The 23,210-nt window shown below is 47.2% G+C and overlaps 1 protein-coding gene and 1 pseudogene across 11 annotated transcripts in view; both read left to right on the forward strand.

Annotated features, from left to right (window-relative positions):
- The window catches only part of dlg2 (discs, large homolog 2 (Drosophila)), a 1,642,261-nt gene that overhangs the window by 895,848 nt on the left and 723,203 nt on the right, over positions 1-23,210 (forward strand). For 10 of the 11 annotated variants that reach the window (XR_015079731.1, XM_085998865.1, XM_085998867.1 and 7 more), the window contains one exon: positions 739-863. Coding sequence is in view for 10 of the 11 variants with exons in the window: in XM_085998865.1 (XP_085854991.1) it covers positions 739-863 (125 nt within the window). In the remaining variant the exon portion in view is untranslated. Of the gene's footprint in view, positions 1-738; positions 864-1,380; positions 1,493-11,371; positions 11,563-23,210 lie in introns of those variants that run through there. The other variant, XM_085998874.1, reaches the window with a different exon arrangement.
- On the forward strand, positions 1,486-3,095 carry LOC147111713 (cytochrome c oxidase subunit 4 isoform 1, mitochondrial pseudogene; annotated as a pseudogene).

Raw genomic sequence — 23,210 nt, forward strand, 5'->3', positions numbered from 1 at the left:
GGCATCATTTGCAAAGGCGCCACTTAAAATATATTAAGCGCACCAGCTATTGGACATTTCAAAGCCAATTTTTTTTATGGCTGCAACCAATCAACATCTCACTTTGCAACATAAACAAGCAGATGTTAGAACCACAGAGACATAAATAGAATCAAGACATTGTAGCAGAGGTTGACCTGATCTCATGTTAAACGTATTAGTTGATTGAAGCTGCCCGAAGTCTCCACTTCCTCCCGTAATTGTTAACAGTGCGAACAGCTGCTGGCGACTTCAGGCAGCTTCAATCAGCTGTTCGTACTGTTAACAACTATGGGAGGCAGTCAGAAAGTGCAGCCCTTCAGTCACCCTCTATGACCTTGAGAACTGCTGCGAGTTCTTTTTGCCAATGTGTTGAGCTCCACGTCTGTAGAAAAAACACTTTTTAAATTTTTTGGTTACATTGACCACCATGTATAGCAGTGAAATCACATTGACACCACCGTGCCCACTATAATCGGTGGGGACTGTACTGACATTGAAAGCTTTAATCTTTGTTGACCCCTTAAAAGCCTTGTGAGGCTGTTTGGTAGATACACACTGGACAATAGACTTTTCCAGACCATTTGTAATAAATTCTCCTTCCAGACTTCACAACATGTCCTTTTTGGAGTATGTAACCTTGTTATAAATAGACTTTCACCTCTGGGTTTTGTCAATAAAAGTGATTAAATTAAATTCTGTCATTTCCTTGTCTGACAGGGTAATTCTGGCCTGGGATTCAGTATTGCTGGAGGCATAGATAATCCTCATATTGGAGATGACCCTGGGATATTTATTACTAAAATTATCCCTGGTGGAGCAGCAGCTGAAGATGGACGACTCAGGTAAACTATTTGGATGATTATTTTTTAATTCATGTAATTGTTTCTCTTTGAGCAAACCGACGTAGAACAACAGGTAGTTTGCAGATAGAAACAGAAAATGCTGGAAATGCACAGCAGGTCCATCAGCATCTATAAAGAGAACAGAGAGTTTAATGTTTTGTATGTAAACCCTTTGTCAAAATTGGAAGAGACGTGAGCCCTTAACAGAACTGAAAACAAAAGACCAGAGAAAAGGGAAACGGATAAATGTCAAAGGTCAGATGCTGTGTCCTGTCATAGAGAATAGTAAATAGGTTTAATTGACAGCAAACAAGTTTTTGAAAGGTTTGCACCTGAAACATTAACCACCTTTTTTCTTTACAGATGTGCTATGATTTTCTAGCATTTTCTGACTTTTTCTTTTTATTTGTGGTTTGCTAATACGTTGGTACAGTGGCTCCTCACTGTTAACTTTTGGATATACCACAACTTATAGTGTACTAATATTAATTACTTATGGCTCTTCATTAATAGATAAACCAATAAACCCTATATAGTACATTTGCTATATCCAGTAATGCCAAGTCTCGTGATTTAAACGATTTTTGATGAAAATGCTCCCCAACTCGCGATCTCGCGATTCCACTCAGGTTAGTCATGATTTTTTCCTGTGTTTGGCTGCTGGATTGGGGGGTCGGGGTTCTCAATGGGCAATGTGTTGTTTTTTTTAAATGAAACTTTAAATGAAACTTAACAAATTAAATTAAAATTGCATTGGCCGGGGTGATGATGCACTCCAGTCCCCGTGGCATCCACCGGTTGCGGAAGGCCTCGAGTGTGCCGACGGACACTGCGTGCTCCATCTCCAGCGCCACCCGGGCGCGAACATAGCTGCAGAAGAGAGGCAGGCAATCGAGCTGAACGACCCCCCGACCGCCCGCTGCCTGGACCTGTTTATGGCTACCTTCGCCAGGCCCAGGAGCAGTCCTACAAGGAGGTCCTCCGACCTGCCCGCTCCCCTGCGCACCGGGTGACCAAAGATCAGGAGCGCGGGCGATGTGTTGTTTTACCCTCTGAGTAGTGCCAAGTGCTGCAGGCAGAAGCTTTAGAGTCATTGAGAGTTGTGGCAGGATGTCTGGTCGCGGTAAAATTGGAGGGAAAGGAAAGGACGTACTAAATCTATGACTCGTTCATCCAGAACCGGCTTCAGTTTCCTGTTGGCTGCATTCACTGGCAACTGCGCCAGTGTCACTATGCCAACCGTGTCGGGACCGGAGTCCCCATCCACCTGGCTGCTGTCCTTGAGTACCTGAGCGTCGAGATCCTGGAGCTGGTGGGCAATGAGGCCCGCGACAACCAGGATCATCCCGCGCCACCTCCATCTCGTCATCCGCAATCACGAAGAGTTGAACAGGTTGCTGGTAGGGGTCACCATAGCCCAGGACGGGGTCCTGCCCAACATCCAGGCCATTCTGCTGCCGGAGAAAAACGACAATCCAAGCAAGGTTTACGCTTAAAGGACAAAAAAAATCTCTCGGGCAGCTGACGGCAGTGGCTGTAACGGTTCTGCAGTCTGTGCATCATCGCCGAGATGTTGGCTTCAAGGGCTCTGAGCCTCGTCTCCAAGCATGCGCTTTCTACTTCTGTTTCCATGCGAGCCTATGGACAAGGTGTTGAAGATTATTCATTTTCAGCTTACAATCAGTGATTGCAAAAATGAGCCTCTTGCAACTTTCTGGGACACTTGTGTGGAGAGCAGAAGTCCCTGAAGGGGAAGGAGAAAGGTTCTTGGGTTTCTCTTTCCAGTGATGAGAAGCTGAAGTTGTAACGCATTCACTTTCACCATAGCTTTACTGAGATGCACAAGTCAATAAATGAATGGAAAACTGTTGTTGGTGGAGCCCTTTTCATGCTGGGTTTAACTGGACTGATTGTTTTCTAGCAGAGGATGTTTGTATATGGAGATATTCCTTACACTTTCTCTGACGAATGAAAGGCTAAGCAGACCAAGAGAATGCGGGACATGAGGATGAATCCAATTGAAGGTGTTGCTTCAAAGTGGGACGATAAAAGTAACAAGTGGAAAGAATGAATGTACACTGGAATTCTTAATGGTTACTCGTTTGAGATTTCAAATGTGAGCTTGTATGTGTGTTCAGGAAGTTAACTTACAGTCTGGAGTTAATCTGTAAATTTGATAAACTCCACTGGTTTACATGAAAAAAAAATTAGCCGGTTCCCATGGTGATGAGGGCAGCGTGTTCCCCCCCCCCCCACCCCACTTCTCCTTTGGTGTCATGGTTCTGGGGGCTATGTTACAGAAACTAAAGCGGACCAGATCAGTGCAGCCGATCACCACAATGGGTCTGGATGAAGCTTTCAAATCGGTGGGAGAGATCGGTAGACACCTTGGGCTCGATTTTGCCATTGGGGGCAGGCTGGGGCGGGTGGTTTTCGTGTCAGGACCCCGACTCTGATATGAAGTGAGAAAAAAGTGCGATTTTTGCCCTAATTGGGTACTTGATTTCCACGTGTGGAAACCCCTGGCCCAATGAATCTTTTCATACAGAAAGTCGTCTCGGATGACGTCATCAATGCTGCTGGATTTAAGGCCTGCAAGCAGCCTTGCTTCTTCTGGAGACTTTAAACTTTATGCCCATTGTTGTGATCGCTTCATTCAGCAACTATGTCCAGCAGTAGGCCAAAGTGTGCTCCAAGGTTTGATGAGGCCTCCCTCCAAGCTCTGGTGGAGGGAACAAGATCAAATAAGGAGGTGCTCTTCCCTTCCTCAGGGAGAAAAAAGCCTCCCCAGCAGACTAAAGCTGTGTGGATGCAAGTGGCCCAGGAGGTCAACTCAATCTCTATGTGCCGCAGAACCTGGCTGCAGTGCAGGAAGAGGTTTCATGACCTTCTCCGCACAGGAAAAGTGAGTATGACTTTCTCATCACCCTCAATCTGATCCCCATCGCCTCTCCTCACCAGCACTCTACTTTGGCAACCTCTTCCTCCACATCCCATTTGACACTGACATCCCTGCACCCTTACCCATTCCCTCTCTCTCTATGGTCACATTCACTTAACTATTCGACCATGCAGCCCTCACACTCCCTATCACTGTGATGCAATGACAACAACTTACAAGACACAGGGAGGGCCCTTTGTCTCCTTCTAAGCATCTATGCTATGGATTCTCTATACTCACTCCTTCATTCTCACTCAAACTCCACTTGTGTCCCTCATTGCAGGAAAAGATAGCCCACAATAAGAGGGAAAGAGCGAGGACAGGAGGAGGGCCACCCTCAGTAGCCCAGCTCACCCCCTCGGAGGAGGCGGCCCTGGAACTCGCCAGTGTTGAGGAAGATTCGCAAGTGGGGGACGGTCAGACGGGCGCATCACAGCAAGCTGGTGACAGAATAGTTTGGCATCTCTCTCATTGACATTGCATGAGTGACTGATAATGATTCTGATGCTCTAACAGATTGACTTATGGCCATCTGCACAATTCAATGTGCATGCAACCTTTACCTCACATCTCTAACTCTTTCCTTTACTCCCCCACAGGACCATCGACAGCCCCCGTCACCACTGTCCAGGAGGAACAGCCCGAGCCTCAAGACTCCTCAGAGGAAGCTGCAACCTCTGAGGGCGCAGCGTCAGCAGAATTCAGCGCACCCAGCACCAGCGCAGACACTCACACCTCGGTGGGACCTTCGCGAGATAGAGTAGTGTTGTCACCTGGTGTATCACAGCTCACAAGTGAGCATCAGCAGATGGTGGAGACAGGGACAGCAGTGGAGAGTCCGCGTCGGAGGGTGCAGGACTCTGCCAGCTTGGCTCAGCTGCATGTCGACCCTGTGCCTCTGCATCCATCTAGACGGAGAGCGGTGCTGGAACTCCAGGAACAGGTGCAGGAGTCTCTGGCAGGTTTTGTCTCCAGGGTCGCTGCGAGTGTGGAGCGAATGGAGGAGTCCATCGCGAACATGAGCAGAGCCTTTGTGGATGCACTGGCGCATGAACGCATCACCACGGAAAGGATGGCAACCTCCGTGGAAAGGATGGCAACCTCCGTGGAAAGGATGGCTACCTTCATGGTAAGGCTGGCTACCGTAGAGGGGAGGATGGGTATGGTAGAGGAGAGGATGGCTATGGCCATGGAAGAGCTAAGTCACCAGAGTGTTGAAAATGTCATTGTTCAGAATAGACTGGCACCTCTTGAGCGATGGTCAGCTATTGAGCATTGAAACCAGACCTTCATGGAAGCCCTCTGGAGTAGGACTTCCAGTGCAGAAACAGGTCCTCGTGGCCCCTCTGAAGTGCAGCAAGGTGCTGTCAAGCCACTTGCTAGCTCTGAGGTGGGGCTGACCCATGAGAGGGATATTGGTGGCAGACAACAAGGAAGTGGGGGCTCCTCTCCAAGCGCTCACATGACCATGCCATTGCAAAGCCCTCGATCAGAGCCCCACCAGAGTCCTCACCCAACTGAGATTGGCGTCTCATCCCCTGCACAGCCGCAGGAGCAGCAGACTGTTGCTGAGCCCTCTCAGGTTCGCAGCCCCAGAGGACGGCCGCCAAAGGTGTCGAGACAGGAGCAGCAAGAAAGTGAGCAACGGGCCTCCACATCTGCTGAAGCCACAGGGGAAGCACCACATAGGAGCACGCATAAGAGGAAGATAATGCACAAATAGTCACAAGGGTAGTCACTTGGGTGACATGTGTTTATTTCTGAAATGCCATCAGTTGCTTGTTGTGATAAAAACATTCTGATGGCAAACTGTTGAAGTTGTGGCCTGTGTCATTTCACAAATGGGACTTCCACATTGAGGGCTTAGAGCGACTTGCAATTGTCAGTATGGTGGTTAGAGTGATAGGAACCGCATTCTTGTCCAAATCTGGCCAACATGAGTGCATCTCTTGCATCCCAGGCAGCAATGTGGTCGGGCGCTGGCACCTTCTGGCCTGTGCAGCTTCAGGTGGGTGAGCAGCAGCTTGCTGCTCTTGTTGTTGCTGCTGCTGTTGGTTTGACTGTTGTTCATGGTTCTGCTGCTGCCACGGCTGGTCTTCGTCCAAATCTGATGTCCAGGAGGAAAGGAAATAAATGCTTCCCATGCTTCTGGTATATGCCTCAGTTGAGGAAGCGCTTAGTCAAGGTGGGGAGAGGGGTTTCCCAGGAGGTCACACTGGAGATGGGTGTCAGGTTCCAAACTTCCACAACAATGAGTATGCCTGCTAAACGTTCCCCCAGACCTGAGACAGCAAAGTTCTGCCACCTACAAATGATCATTGGTGAAAACTCCTTTTTAATGGTGGAGCTGTAGCTGTTAATAAGCAGTCCACTTGTGAGGCCACCAGGATTAACTGTCGTGTTCCAGAGGAGACGTGCAGGACGGGGGAAAAGTGTTATAATCTGAAAGGCCTCTCAAAATGGGATTATAGAGGCAATTAACTAGTTGTTAAGGGCCTTAAGGGCTTATCTCGCCTCTTGGAGGCGTGATGGAAACTGTAATGTATGTACCTTTAAGAGAGGAACTATCTTTTACAGCCCCTGTATACTGCAGCACCAGTAGTGACCACACCTGCCTATAACACCGTGTAGTAATTTGTACAGTTAGTTCCAGCATACCCTCTGTTCAGCAAACACCTGTTATTACCGTTCTCCTGCAGTCCATGTGTTATTGATACGCGGACACTACAGTGGTGACGAGCAGGTTCAAACTCACCTGCAGTACTGCATCACCTCACGGGGATCTATCCCTGAAAAGAAGCTTCTTGGAGGTCGAAGCCAGAGCAATGGGCGTCGAACGTGGGCAACCGCCCAGTGATCCATCGGAGTTCAGAGAATCGCAGGGGAAGCTGTGGAGAGCTGGGCTTGGCTCTCCAGTCAAGGTGTTCCAGCAAATCGGGCTGGTAGCAGGTAGTGCGCTGACCCTTCCCAGACTGCGGTGGGCTAGAGCTCGATCGAGCGGCTCTGCAAGGCGGACGAGCAGCGTCGTCGGGAAGGAAAAGAGAGAGAGAGGGCGGAGCGCACAGGGCACGGCCGGTGCTCAAGAGCCGGGCAGCGTTAAAGAAAATAAAAAAGGGGGAAGGAAAAGAGACGCGCAGTGGACAGCGTTGAAGAAGAATAAAACTAAGAAAATTAATTAACAAAAGAGACGCGCAGAAAGCCGCGGGGCGCCGCCATTACTATTTAGAACGCTAGGAGCAGCATTGACAGCAGGGGGAAGAAGGAAAAGCGCGGGAGGCGCCATTTTAATCCATTGGGGAAGAAGGAAAAGCGCGGGAGGCGCCATTTTAAACCACCCAAGATGCCGAAGAGTGGCAGCATCACTGCTTTCGACGACGAAATAGAAGACTGGACCACGTATGTGGAAAGAATTGAAGTGTACTGCAAGGCAAATGAGGTGGCCGATGAAAAGAAGGCGTCGGTATTATTGAATTTGATGGGCGCGAGAACGTACAGCCTATTGCGGAATTTAATTACCCCAGCTAAACCAATGGAGAAAAGCTTTGAAGAGATTGTCAATATCTTACAGGAACATCTAAACCTTACACCGCTGCTGATAGCAGAAAGATTCAAGTTCCATAAAAGAAACCAGCACAAAGACGAGAGTAATGCTGACTATCTTACGGAACTACACAAGTTATCGAAACACTGCCAGTTCGGAGCAGGACTGGCAGATACCTTAAGGGATAAGTTTGTCTGCGGGCTCCAGAGTGAAGGAACCCAGAAACGACTATTTTCGTAAAAGGACCTTACGCTAGAAAAGGCTTTCAGCGTGGCAGTATCCTACGAAGCAGCAGCACGGGGAGATGCGGAAATACAACAGAAACCGCAAGAATATGGCACCAATGAAATGGCATATGGAGCAGAAAAGTGCTATCGCTGCGGCAGAACAACCCATGACCAGAAGGATTGCTGGTTTAAGGACAAAGTATGCAGGCAATGTGGAAAAGTGGGACACATAGCACGAGTCTGCAGGCCGGGAAAGAAAACCAACACTAAAAGAACGACTAAGGAAAAGTACAAGAAAGTACAAAAGATGACAGACAGTAGTTCAGAAGATCAGAAAAGTGATAATGACTCCGGGAGCAGGAGACTAAGTTGTCTAAAGTTACACAATGTGATCGCAAAGGAGGATCACCGAACCATTTGGGTCACCCTCATGATAGCAGGGTCCCAAGTAAAGATGGAATTGGACATAGGATCAGCCCTAACAGTCATGAATCGACGAGACTACGAGCGGCTATTCTCACACATACCCTTGAAGGACACGTCCATTGTCTTGAAGACATATACGGGGCAAAAAGTCTACCCCAGAGGAAAAATAAGGGTGCCCGTTAAATACAACGGCAAGGAAACACAGAAACTGTATCTATATATACTACAAGATGGAGGACCACCATTATTGGGACGGGAATGGATCCGAAAAATACAATTGGATTGGCATTCCATTCAGGCGCTAACTGTGGCTGACAAAAAGGATGACGACGTCACACCTGGACGACTGTCAAAAATTCTAACTGACGCGAAAGAGGTGTTCCAGCAAGGACTTGGGACTCTACAAGGCGTAACGGCAACGATAAAAATTGAAGATAACGCAAACCCAAAATTTTTTAAGGCCAGACCGGTACCGTATGCGATCCACCCAGCTGTCGAAGCAGAGCTGGAGAGTCTGGAGCGTTCGGGTGTGCTGTCCAAGGTGGACTGGAGCGAGTGGGCCACACCCATCGTTCCTGTAATGAAGAAATCATTGAGCAGCACGCCTGGGGAGCCGAAGAAGGTTCGCATCTGTGGGGACTTTAAGGTAACTGTGAACCCAGTCCTGCACACAGTACAATATCCACTTCCGCGGATAGAAGATATTTTCGCCTCACTATCTGGAGGGAAACGCTTTACGAAGATTGATCTGGCCCAAGCGTATCTACAAATGGAGGTAGAAGAAGCATCTAGAAAATACCTCACGATAAACACTCACAAAGGTCTTTACTAGTACAACCGACTGGTATTCGGGGTAGCATCAGCTCCGGCTATTTGGCAGAGGGTGATGAAACAAGTCCTGCAAGGGATCCCGGGGACCCAGTGTTATTTGGACGACATCCTGGTTACGGGCGAAAATGACAGTGAACACCTTGCCAACCTGGAGCAAGTGCTCACTAGATTACAGGAATATGGGCTACGAGCCAACCGCCCCAAATGCGAGTTTTTCAGGAAACAAATCTCGTATTGTGGCCACGTGATTGATGAAGAGGGGTTACATTAGTCCCCAGACAAGATTGAGGCAGTAGTCAAGGCTCCAGCACCGGAAAATGTGTCGCAACTGAGGTCGTTCCTCGGGTTGGTGAACTACTACCATAAATTCTTGCCAAATTTGTCTACAATTCTGCACCCACTGAACGCCCTGCTGCAAACTGGAGTAGCATGGAAATGGAGTGATGAGTGTAAGCGTGCCTTTCAGAAATGTAAATGCCTAATCACTTCAAAAGAAGTATTGGTCCACTACAATCCAACACTACCGATTCGGTTGGCATGTGATGCATCTCCCTACGGCATTGGAGCGGTGCTGTCGCACAAATTCCTTGACGGTTCAGAGAGGCCAATAGCCTTTGCGTCACGCTCATTAACCTCAGCTGAGCGTAACTACGCCCAGATTGACAGGGAGGCCCTCAGCCTGGTGTGGGGGGTGAAGAAGTTCAATCACTATCTGCACGGGCAGAAATTCACCGTACTGACTGATCACCAGCCTCTTGTCTCCATTTTTAACCCAAAGAAGGGCGTTCCGGTGATGACGGCGCAACGGCTGCAAAGATGGTCCCTTTTCCTAGGGGTACTTCAATACGACATAGAGTATAAGGGCACGAAACAGCATGGAAACGCTGATGGGCTGTCGCGCCTGCTGCTGCCTACGGTGGAGGAAGCACCTGCAGTGGACCCTGTTGAGATATTCCACTCGACCATAGTCGAATGTCTACCTGTTACAAACTCAAGTATAGAGAAGGAAACCCGAAATGACCCGACACTCTCTCGGGTCTATGATTTGACGGTGAAGGGATGGCCAGCACATGGTGACTCACTGTTGCCAGCATTCTCGCCAAGGAGAGAACAGCTGTCAGTGTGCCGGGGGACCTTGATGTGTGGATCCCGAGTGGCAATTCCACCCAAGTTGAGAGAGAGAGTGCTCAATGAGCTTCATGAGGGTCATCTGGGAGGGGTAAAAATGAAGAGCCTAGCTAGGGCGTTTGTGTGGTGGCCGGGAATCGATAAAGAAATTGAGGAAATGACCAAGAGATGCACAGGATGCCAGAAAGTCCAAAACGCTCCACCACAGGCCCCGCTACACCCATGGGAGTGGCCCTCATCTCCATGGCAACGGGTACACATTGATTTTGCTGGTCCATTTATGGACTCAATGTTTTTAATCGCCGTGGATGCACATTCGAAATGGCCAGAGGTCATCAAAATGTCCTCCACCACCACGGAGAAAACTATTGCAGTCCTACGGACCATCTTCGCCAAGAATGGCTTGCCAGAACAGCTTTGCTCCGACAATGGACCACAGTTTGTGTTCGAGGATTTCCGGAGGTTTTTGAGGAATAATGGGGTAAAGCATTACACATCCGCCCCATATCATCCAGCCACAAATGGATTGGCTGAGAGGTTTGTTCAAACCTTTAAAAAAGCAATAAAGGCAATGTATAACAACAACATACCACTGCAACACAAGGTGGATAATTTCTTGTTTGCTTACCGGAATGTGACACATGCAGTCACCAACCAAGCTCCAGCCATGATGTTCTTTAACCGAAGGTTAAGATGTCGCCTGGATTTGCTCAAACCAAACATAAGACGAGATGTTGAGAATAAGCAATTCCAGCACATCAATGAGAAGCCAACCAGGAGCTTCAAGATAGGGCAACCAGTCTTGGCCCGCGACTACCGAACAGAAAAATGGCAGCCAGGAACGATATGCACATGGCAGGGACCACTAATGTACACAGTGGACGTTGGAGAGAGCATCGTGAGATGCCATGTTGACCAGATTCTAGAATCACAGGAACAAGTCAGCCCCATGCCTCGCCCATACGTACCTGGTGATGAACCCGAAGTACAGATTGCGTCTACCTCAGAATCAGTGGTATTGGAAGCTGACGAACCAACCAATGACAATGAGCCAGAATCGACTCCGCCGCAAGAACAGGATACTCGAGAAAGGCTCTATCCAGACAGGATCAGGAAGCCTCCTCAAAGACTGAATTTATAAATGATTACTTTCAGCTGATGTATATAGTACAAAGAAAATTGTAAATGTATTTAGTTATTATTTAATTGTTAAATGAATGTTATGTACTGTTTATCTAAAAGGGGAGGAATTGTAACGTATGTACCTTTAAGAGAGGAACTATCTTTTACAGCCCCTGTATACTGCAGTACCAGTAGTGACCACACCTGTATATAACACCGTGTAGTAATTTGTACAGTTAGTTCCAGCATACCCTCTGTTCAGTAAACACCTGTTATTACCGTTCTCTTGCAGTCCGTGTGTTATTGATACGCGGACACTACAGAAACAGGGTCTGAAACCCCGATGCTGGGAAAATTGCTCGGAGGCGGGCTGGAGGCGGGATTGGAGCGCCCGCCATTTTGTGCAATTTTAACACCTCACACGCCTCCAATCCCGCCTCCTCGGCCCTGGCAAAATCGAGCCCCAAGTGTACCTCATTACAGGTGAGTGCCGAGTTTTACCCGCAATAGGTGAGTAAGAAGGTACTTTGTTGCTGTCAGATGGCAGCGACATGTTTTAGGAGAGGAAATGCTAAACAAGTTTGTACGAATTTTGAGCTGTACGTGAATCCGCTTTTTAAAATGAAATGATGCTACTGCAGATTGGTTTGTAAGATCAGGCTTTCAATCATTAGGTGAGGCAAGGAAGCATTTTAGCAGAAGGACGAAGAGTGATTAACACAAGTTTAACTTTCTTTTATTAGCTAGTTTTTACAAAGTCCAATATTGCACTGGGGTGGATTTATGGTTTTAGTCTTGTTGCTGATGAAAGTTAATAAAAACCTTAATGACATAAAAAGTGGGGAAAATTGAAGCTTACTTTTGAAAATCAGTATTTTGGCATCAGGTTTACATTTTTGGAAATGTTGAGGCAACTCACTTTCTACAGGCCAACCCAGTTAGCACATCTGTCTGCTGAAGAATTCAAACTGCCTGGGGGCAACAAAGGTTGCATCTTATATTGGATGGTAGAGTGAATGTGGCCAGCTGAAGGCATGGCTGTCAATGGTGGAGCGATTAAAATTGGGAATGCACAAGCGATCTGAATTGGAGGAGCACCGAAATCTCAGAGGGTTGTAGGGCTGGAGGAAATTATGTTCAGGAGAGAGAATCAGTCGAAAAGCAGAGCGAGGCCGGCCTGTGAGTGATATGATAGCGAGGCCCCCTATCCATCTACTCCTGTTCCTATTTCTTATGTGAGTAATCGGTTAGTGGCGGCTGAATGCGCTTCCTGCCCAGGGGCAACGGTCATGTAATGCGTTTCCTGTCCGGAGCAAAGGTCAGCGAGGGTCAGGTTGGGAAAAAAATAGCAACTCATGGGCCGTGATTTTGCCTACCGAGGCGGGACCGGTGTGGCCGGGGTTGGTGGTGGGGTGCGACCCCACTGCTGGCTCCAGCCCGCTTTGTGAAAATAATTTTACGTTGCACCCTGCACGTTTCCCAGCCAATAGAAGGAAGCGGGTCTGATGACATCACTTGATAACGCGTCATCAGCCGGTTTCCATAAACGGACCATGTGCAAATTGATTTTGACAGTTCTGCTGTCAGTATTCTACAGCATTGAGGTGCTGCAAACACTGACAAGCACTGCACAGAGGTGCACAGCTGCACCCAGGCTCTCCCATGACTCCATCAATATGCTTATGGAGGGAGTCACAGCATGCAGGGAGGTCCTCTTTCCTTCCCATAGGCGGAAGAGACCTCCCCAGGAGAGCAACGCAGCCTGGTTCCACATTGCACAGGAGGACACAAGCAGGGATATCGTCAGGAGCATCAGGCTGCAGTGGCGCAAACATTTCAATGATCTCAGTAGATCACGAAACGTTACTGCAAAGCCACAGTCAACCTCATCCTGCTGTGCCACTCATCACATCCCCATCACTCTGCCTTCCCTACCCTACTCCTGCACATCCTTACTCACACCAACGTTCCTTGCACCTCCACCCATCCCTCTCTATCTACATTATCACTTCTCCATCTCACTAGCCAGCCCTCACACTCACCCTCATCCTAGTCCAATCATACCAACTAACAACACACAAGGGTAGGCACCTGCGTGGTTTAGCCAATGTTCATGTAATGTTTTAGTTAATGTGCTGTCAATCATTGAAATCTTTTATTTTCAACACTTTGCGTTCTTGGACAGATTTGTGTGCACCTTTGGAAGTGGCTTAGTAAGTTGCAGTGAATGGTAACGGTACCCCCCGCAATGGTGATGAATGTGAAAGGAATGTCTTGGGCAGTGTAGGGATGCTTTATGGTATTGGTGTGGGGTGGTGCCAACCTGGTGCATTATGTGGCAGCCAGGGTGTACAGCGTCAAGTGAAGTAAATCTGGCTATGGTGAGGTCATCCCTGGCCTCCTGGGCAGCAATGTGGTCGGGTGCTGATGCCCTGTGTCCTGTGCAGCACCAGCTGATTGTAGAGAAGGTTGGTGTTGTTTTGGTGCTGCTGGTGTGCCTGGTGTTGCTGGTGTTGGGGCTGATCGTGGTGGGATTCTGAGAACCAAAGTGAGATTTTTTCAAGGACAATGATGCTGATGGAATAGATGGCAGGTGAGGTTGAGATGACAGAAGTGATCTGTCAGTGGTGAGAGAGGTTGTTCCAATGAGGTGATACTGAGTTTGCTTCAAATACTTGCAAACTGCATGAAGCTCAATCTGTCTTCCAAATGAAGTAAGCAACAGCTTCTAACCTTGGAAAGTGAACACCTATGAAATGGGAGCTTTTATAGACCATTTGCAGCTGTCAAGTTAAGAAATCATCCCATGCTGACACAACACCTGACCTCCTTACCTGACGTGATGCCCGAGCAGTGTAGAAGCCATTGGCAAACTCTAAAAATCTAAAGATGAGCTTAAAATACTATTTAATTGCCTCTTAACAATCCCTCTAATGATGTAAATTGCCTTTCCCGCCACTTGGTGTCAGGCCTGTTCAGCGATGATAGACCCGACATCTGGGAGACTAGCGTGGAGGCAGGTTGACAGCAAGTTCCCTACCCGCTGTCAAAAGAAAATTTCCCAGCTAACCTGCCACCAAACGTGTCCGCTGACCCCCCGAAAAATTCCCCCATGATTTCTTAGTTAAATCTCAAGATTTTTAAGAGTTTGTCTCATGATTTATGAGATGGTGGGGATGCCATTGCTGTGTACCATACCAAAGATAGCATTCCAGCAAGATTAAGCTATATTTTTAGCATAGAGTTCGCTTATTAGGTAATTTTGATGTTGCAGAGGACTCGGGAGCTATCTTTAATGTCCACTCAAACAGATTGATGAGGCCTTGGTTTAACATTTTATCTGATGAATAACTCAATTCCTCAGTACTGCATTAGGGTGTCAGCCTTGATTATGGGCTTGAGTCCAGGACTTGGGCTTGAATCCAGACAGCCTTTTCACTCTGAGGCAAGAATCCAAAGAAGGAATTTTAACATCCCAGGCAGGAACCTGACTGGGTGAGCAGGATGTCCGCTGTGAGTGACAGTGGGAAACCCAGACGATCACCAGTAACTTCCATGGAGGTTTCTCCTGATCATCCACTGATGTTACAACAGAAGATCAGGGAACCCCTGTGGAAATTCTACCCCAATGGTATATGGAATTAAGGAGAATGTAGCCGTGTGGACAGAGAAAGTGTGGAAAATGAAAGGTAGGGGTAAAATGAAAATAAGACTGTAAAAAAGATTAATTGATATTGAATACATGAGATGGGCGCAATTTTACATTTGTGTAAGAGCTTACCTAGGCTACAGTTGGAGTATTGTATACCCCATTATAGGAAGGATATAAAATCAATGGAAAAGATGCAGAGTAGATTCACTAAGATGTTAGAAGGTATGATTAGTTGCATTTATGAAGAGAGAGTTGAAAAGTTGAGACTTTTTACACTGAAGCTGAGACGGTTGCTAAGGTAAGTAGTGATAGAATGGCCCAGATTTTGTGGTTGTAATGATGGCAAAACTGTCAGCGTTCACCGTTATTACTCTGTGAAACTGACAGCAACTTCTGGCATCCGCACATGCGCAGCTAAATGCAGAAATCCAGAAGTTGCTGTGAGTGAGTCCCTGCTCCTCCACAGGGTGTGGTGTTGATGTCCTCGCAGATGGAAATCTTGGAAATCACTTAAATTGATGTAAACATCCACTTTTTAGGCTCTAATGTCGCTGTAAGAATCCTAAAAAAGGTTACGCCATGTTGAATTAGGTGTAACTGGGTTTTTAAACAGCGTGCTAAGTCATTACTGCAGAACAACCTCTCTGGCACTGTAAAACTAATTTTATATTGGTGGAATATCAAATTTCTCCATTATGATAAAGATTTTCATAGATTTTTTAAATAATTTTTTGTTCAGTTTGTTTATGATATTTCAGCTACTACCTTAATCCCATGTGTATGTCCCAATCTTTATTTCACTCTCTGTAAAATGATTAAAAAGTGAAGGATAGTTAGTGCTTTTTACTTCCTGGTTTGCTGTCTGTGAGAATTCGTTATTATAATTGACTGCTTTGCCTGCTTGATGACATCACTATTGCTGAACGCCGGAGATCCCTTCTAGGTGGTGCCAGAATGAAAGTAACGCCAGTAAAGATGAAATCCATGCCACCGAGATTGTTAGATCTTTGTGGGCAGCTTTCTTCGAGGTCAGTGGCAAGCGCCGTCACTTTGCTGCTGACTGCAAAATCCAGGCCAATTCCAATAGTCAGTGAGATATTGATGAGAAAGTACAAAATTAAGGTAAAAGAATTAAAGAAGATGGTGGGACTGTCTGCCACAATGTGTTGTTGAAGCAGAGTCCATAACTTTTAAAAGGGAATTAGATAATTCTTTGAAGAAGAGGAATATTAAAGTCCATGGGGAGCGAGAAAGAGAATGGGATTAGAGTAGGTGATGTGGACAAAACTGCCAGGGCAGACTTGATGGCATGTTTCTATGCTGTAACTTTTTATGATGCTAAGCACTCCCAGGTAAGATATAAAACAGCCTGAAACAGAATAAAGATCCCCTTATACTATCCTAATAGTGCCTTTTAACCCAACCTCAGAAGAACATCCTAATTGCATCCGATACAATCAAAAAACGTGCTGTTTTCTAGGTTGAGACTGCACAAACAAAAAACGTGCTGTTTTCTAGGTTGAGACTGCACAAATTAATTTAATTACAGCCAGCAGAGAAGGTGAGCATCTTCAGCCTGCCATTGAGATCTGGGTTTTGAATCAGGTGAAAGGACAGTATGCCAGCTCACTACATCGCCAAATCACTAACAAAATAGTGATTTTTTTAAAAACCGTCACTGTGCTATTGCGATGACTTGTCCAGTGAACTAGCAAGGAAACAAATTGACAAATTTATTGCACAACTTTATGCAAGTGATGTGTATTGTACTTGCTTATTGTATGACTTAATAGTAGAGGGACCCCTGTTGGGAGCTAGTACACTGTAACAGTTGCACGCCAGGGTCTCCTGTAGTATTGAAGTTGTATCTAAAGAGAATTTTCCAGAGAGTCTGAAATAAAAGCCTCTTGTCACATAATACATATCGAAAATGTTGAAATGAGCATCTAATAGTGGCTGCTGGGTACTAAAGTGTAGTTAGAAAACACATATCCCAGCACTAAAATTACACTAATATTAATGATGAAATAAAAGATAACAGTTTACACATTTTGGTTAAAATTTGAACGCTAAATTTTCTGTTGTTTTAATACTTCAAGAGTAATGCATTGTATTTCCTATATTAATGAAAATAAGTTCTTCCAACCACATTCACAACGCTTAACCTCTGCCTGTACCCTGACAGATTTCTTTATTGAACTTTCAAACACCATTCATTTCACTTCTCGTACAGAAATCTGCGAGCACTGAAGTCTCAGACATTTTCTCAAAGCATGCAGTTAGTTGCAAGTCAAGCTCAGAACCTGAAGAAGCGAATAATAGAGAAATTCTGTAAATCAGTGCTAAACAGCAAATTTAGATTGGATTGATAGCTGCTCCATTTACATTTAAGTGTCACTCAGTAACAATCCATCAGGTCAGAAAAATATTTCAGAACACTTTACGTGGCAGAGAAGAAAACTGGACACCAAGCAGGAGAGAGAAAGGTAAACAGACAAGTTGGGGGTGTAAAGTCTGCGCCTCAATAATACACGGACTTCGGGAGAACAGTTTAACAGGTACTTTACTGCATCAGACTGAAATACAGAAGCCTGCTAGGGCCTTTTATACAGGGGTGGTCACTGCCGGTACTGCAGTCTAAAACCAGTTCTTCCCTTAAAGGTACATACACAACAATTCCTCCCCTTTTAGATAAACAGTACATAACATTCATTTAACAACTAAATAATAACTAATTACAATTTTCTGGGTACTATACACATCAACTGAAATAATCATTTATAAGTTCAGTCTTTGAGGAGGCTTCCTGATCCTGACTGGATAACGCCTTTCTCGAGTATCCTGTTCTTGCGGCGGAGTTGATTCTGGTTCATTGTCATTGGTTGGTTCATCAGCTTCCAATACCATTGCTTCTGAGGTAGACGCAATCTGTACTTCGGGTTGATTACCAGGTGCACCTGCTCGTGGTATGGGTATGGCTTGTTCCTGTGACTCTAGAATCTGGTCAGCGTGGCGTCTCATGATGCTCTCTCCAACGTCCACTGTGTACATTAGTGGTCCCTGCTGTGTGCATATCGTTCCTGGCTGCCATTTTTCTGTTCGGTAGTCGCGGGCCAAGACTGGTTGCCCTATCTTGAAGCTCCTGGTTGGCTTCTCATTTATGTGCTGGAATTGCTTATCCTCAACATCTCGTCTTATGTTTGGTTTGAGCAAATCCAGGCGACATCTTAGCCTTTGGTTGAAAAACAGTACGGCTGGCGCTTGGTTGGTGACTGCATGTGTCGCATTCCGGTAAGCAAACAAGAAATTATCCACCTTGTGTTGTAGTGGTATGTCGTCATTATACATTGCCTTTATGGCCTTTTTAAAGGTCTGAACAAACCTCTCAGCCAATTCATTTGTGGCTGGATGATATGGGGCAGATGTGTAATGTTTCACCCCATTATTCCTTAGAAACCTCCGGAAATCCACAGACACAAACTGTGGCCCATTGTCGGAGCAAATCTGTTCTGGCAACCCATTCGTGGCGAAGATGGTCCTTACGACTGCAATAGTTTTCTCCGTGGTGGTGGAGGACATTTTGATGACCTCTGGCCATTTCGAATGGGCGTCCACAGCGATTAGAAACATTGAGTCCATAAATGGACCAGCAAAATCAATGTGTACCCGTTGCCATGGAGATGAGGACCACTCCCATGGATGTAGCGGGGCCTGTGGTGGAGCGTTTTGGACCTTCTGGCATCCTGTGCATCTCTTGGTCATATCCTCGATTTCTTTATCGATTCCCGGCCACCACACAAACGCCCTGGCTAGGCTCTTCATTTTTACCCCTCCTAGATGACCCTCATGAAGCTCATTGAGCACTCTATCTCTCAACTTAGGTGGAATTACCACTCGGGATCCACACATCAAGGTCCCCCGGCACACTGACAGCTGTTCTCTCCTTGGCGAGAATGCTGGCAACAGTGAGTCGCCATATGCTGGCCATCCCTTCACCATCAAATCATAGACCCCAGAGAGTGTCGGGTCATTTCGGGTTTCCTTCTCTATACTTGAGTTTGTAACAGGCAAACATTCGACTATGGTCGCATGGAATATCTCAACAGGGTCCACTGCAGGTGCTTCTTCTACCGTAGGCTACGGTAGGCGTGACAGCCCATCAGCGTTTCCATGCTGTTTTGTACCCTTGTACTCTATGTCGTACTGATGTGCCCCTAGAAAAAGTGACCATCTTTGCAGCCGTTGCGCCATCATCACCGGAACGCCCTTCTTTGGGTTAAAAATGGAGACCAGGGGCTGATGATCAGTCAGTAGGGTGAATTTCTGCCCGTGCAGATAGTGATTGAACTTCTTCACCCCCCACACCAGGCTGAGGGCCTCCCTGTCAATCTGGGCGTAGTTACGCTCGGCTGAGGTTAGCAAGCGCGACGCAAAGGCTATTGGCCTCTCTGAACCGTCAAGGAATTTGTGTGACAGCACTGCTCCAATGCTGTAGGGTGACGCATCACATGCCAACCGAATCGGTAGTGTTGGGTTGTAGTGGGCCAATACTTCTTTTGAAGTGATTAGGCATTTACATTCCTGAAAGGCACGCTTACACTCATCACTCCATTTCCATGTTACTCCAGTTTGCAGCAGGGCGTTCAGTGGGTGCAGAATTGTAGATAAATTCGGCAAGAACTTATGGCAGTAGTTCACCAACCCAAGGAACGATCTCAGTTGCGACACGTTTTCCGGTGCTGGAGCCTTGACTACAGCCTCAATCTTGTCCGGCGACTTATGCAACCCTTCCTCATCAATCATGTGGCCACAATACGAGATTTGTCTCCTGAAGAACTCGCATTTGGGGCGGTTGGCTCGTAGCCCATATTCCTGTAATCTCGTGAGCACCTGCTCCAGGTTGGCAAGGTGTTCACTGTCATTTTCGCCCGTAACCAGGATGTCGTCCAAATAACACTGGGTCCCCGGGATTCCTTGCAGGACTTGTTCCATCGCCCTCTGCCAAATAGCCGGGGCTGATGCAACCCCGAATACCAGTTGATTATACTGGGAAAGGCATTTGTGAGTGTTTATCGTGAGGTATTTTCTAGATGCTTCTTCCACCTCCATTTGTAGATACGCTTGGGCCAGATCAATCTTTGTAAAATGTTTCCCTCCAGATAGTGAGGCGAAAATATCTTCTATCCGTGGAAGTGGATATTGTACTGTGTGCAGGACTGGGTTCATAGTCACCTTGAAGTCCCCACAGATGCGAACCTTCTTCGGCTCCCCAGGCGTGCTGCTCAATGCTTTCGTCATTACAGGAACGATGGGTGTGGCCCACTCGCTCCAGTCCACCTTGGACAGCACACCCGAACGCTCCAGACTCTCCAGTTCAGCTTCAACAGCTGGGCGAATCGCGTATGGCACCGGTCTGGCCTTAAAAAATTTTGGGTTTGCGTTATCTTCAATCTTTATGGTTGCCTTTACTCCTTTTAGAGTCCCAAGTCCTTGTTGGAACACCTCTTCCGCGTCAGATAGAATTTGTGACAGACGTCCAGGTGCGACGTCATCATCCTTTTTGTCAGTCACAGTTAGCGTCTGAATGGAATGCCAATCCAATTGTATTTTTCGGATCCATTCACATCCCAATAATGGTGGTCCTCCATCTCGTAGTATATACATATATAGTTTCTGTGTTTCCTTGCCGTTATATTTAACTGGCACCCTTATTTTTCCTCGGGTAGACCTTTTGCCCCGTGTATGTCTTCAATACAATGGACGTGTCCTTTAAGGGTATGTGTGAGCATAGCCGCTCATAGTCTCGTCGATTCATGACAGTTAGGGCTGATCCTGTGTCCAATTCCATCTTTACTGGGGACCCTGCTATCATGAGGGTGACCCAAATGTTTCGGTGATCCTCCTTTGCAATCACGTTGTGTAACTTTAGACAACTTAGTCTCCTGCTCCCGGAGTCCTTATCACTCTCCTGATCTTCCGAACTACTGTCTGTCAGTTTCTTTACTTTCCTGTACTGTTCCTTAGTAGTTCTTGTCATGTTGGTTTTCCTTCCTGACCTGCAGACTCTTGCTATATGTCCCATTTTACCGCATTGCCTGCATACTTTGTCCTTAAACCAGCAGTCCTTCTGCTCATGGGTTGTTCTGCCGCAGCAAAAGCACTTTTCTGCTCCATACGCCATTTCGTTAGCGCTGTATTCTTGTGGTTTCTGTTGTATTTCCGCAGCTCCCCGTGCTGCTGCTTCGTAGGATACTGCCACGCTGAAAGCCTGTTCTAGCGTCAGGTCCTTTTTCGAAAGTAGCCGTTTCTGGGTTCCTTCACTCTGGAGCCTGCAGACAAACTTATCCCGTAAGGTGTCTGCCAGTCCTGCTCCGAACTGGCAGTGCTTCGATAACTTGCGTAGTTCCGTAAGATAGTCAGCATTGCTCTCATCTTTGTGCTGGTTTCTTTTATGAAACTTGAATCTTTCTGCTATCAGCAGCGGTGTAGGGTTTAGGTGTTCCTGTAAGATATTAACAATCTCCTCAAAACTTTTCTCCATTGGTTTAGCTGGGGTAATTAAATTCCGCAATAGGCCGTATGTACTCGCGCCCATCAAATTCAATAATACCGACGCCCTCTTTCCATCAGCCACCTCATTTGCCTTGCAGTACACTTCAATTCTTTCCACATACGTGGTCCAGTCTTCTACCTCATTGTCGAAAGCAGTGATACTGCCACTTTTCGGCATCTTGGGTGATTTAAAATGGCGCCTCCCGCACTTTTCCTTCTTCCCCAGCGGAATAAAATGGCGCCTCCCGCGCTTTTCCTTCTTCCCCTTGCTGCCACACTGCTCCTAGCGTTCTACAGGGTAATGGCGGTGACCCGCGGCTTCGGCGCGTCTCACTTTCCTTCCCCCCGTTTATTTCCTCTCCGCTGCCCGGTTCTTGAGCACCGACCGCGCCCTGTGCACTCCACCCTCTCTCTCTTGTTTTCTTTTCCCGGCGACGCTGCGCGGCCCGTTTTGTAGAGCCGCTCGATCGAGCTTGAGCCCGCCGCAGTCCGGAAGGGTCAGCGCACTACCTGCTACCAGCACGATTTGCTGGAACACCTTAACTGGGGAGCCAAGCTCAGCTCTCCACAGCCTCTCCCGCAATTCTCCGAACACCGATGAATCCTTTGGGTGGTTGCCCGCAGTCGACGCCCGTTGCTCAGACTACGACCTCCAAGAAACCTCCTCTCAGGGTGAGATCCCCGTGAGATGATGCAACACTGCAGGTGAGTTCGAACTTACTCGTCACCACTGTAAAGTCCGCGCCTCAATAATACACGGACTTCGGGAGAACAGTTTAACAGGTACTTTACTGAACAGGAGGGCAACGTCAGACTGAAATACAGAAGCCTGCTAGGGCCTTTTATACAGGCGCGGTCACTGCCGGTACTGCAGTCTAAAACCAGTTCTTCCCTTAAAGGTACATACACAACAGGGGGGAGGGTGGCGATGGGGACCTTTTGAAAGTAGTAATGGAGGTAGCAAGATAGAAGATTTTAGGAAGGGAGGTCAAGGGGGCAAGAATATAGTACATGAATGTATAGCTGTAGACAGTACAAACAGAGTGGGATGTACAAATAGAAGATATTACTGAGAGATAATGTCTCACCTTCACATGGTCCATCTCCGACTCTTCCTTTCCCTTCCTTGACTTCTCTGTCTCCATTTCTAGCGATAGGTTATTGACAACCATCCACTATAAGCCCACTGATCCCACAGCTACCTGGACTACACTTCCTGTAAGGACTCTATTCCATTCTCCCAGTTTCTCCATCTCCGCCGCATCTGTTCTGACGATGCCACCTTCCATACCAGTGCTTCCGATATGTCTTCCTTTTTCCTCAACTGAGGATTCCCCTCTACCGTGGTTGACACGGCCCTTGACTGTGTCCGTTCCATTTCCCGCATTCATGCTCTCACCCCTACCCCTCCCTCCCAGAACAACGATAGGGTTTCCCTTGTCCTCGCCTTTCACCTCACCAGCCTCCACATTCAACGGATCATCCTCTGCTATTTCCACCACCTCCAACGTGATCCCACCACCAAACGCATCTTCCCGTCACCTCACCTTTCAGCATTCCAAAGGGACCGCTCCCTCTGCGACACCCTGGTCCACTCCTCAATCATCCCCAACAGCCCTTCCCCTTCGCCCGGCACCTTCCCATGCAAGCGCAGGAGATGCAACACCTGCCCTTTTACCTCCTCCCTTCCCACTGTCCAGGGCCCCAAACACCCCTTCCAGGTGAAACAGCGATTTACTTGTACTTCTTGCAATTTAATATACTGTATTCGCTGCTCACGATGCGGTCTCCTCTACATTGGGGAGACCAAACGCAGATTGGGCGACCGCTTTGCAGAACACCTCCGTTCAGTCCGTAAGGGTGACCCCGAGCTTCCGGTCGCCTGTCACTTTAATTCTCCGCTCCACTCCCACTCTGACCTCTCTGT

This window comes from Somniosus microcephalus, chromosome 10 (assembly GCF_052327205.1).
Source record: "Somniosus microcephalus isolate GS21.2 chromosome 10, FLI_Smic_1.0, whole genome shotgun sequence".
NCBI lineage: Eukaryota > Metazoa > Chordata > Chondrichthyes > Squaliformes > Somniosidae > Somniosus > Somniosus microcephalus.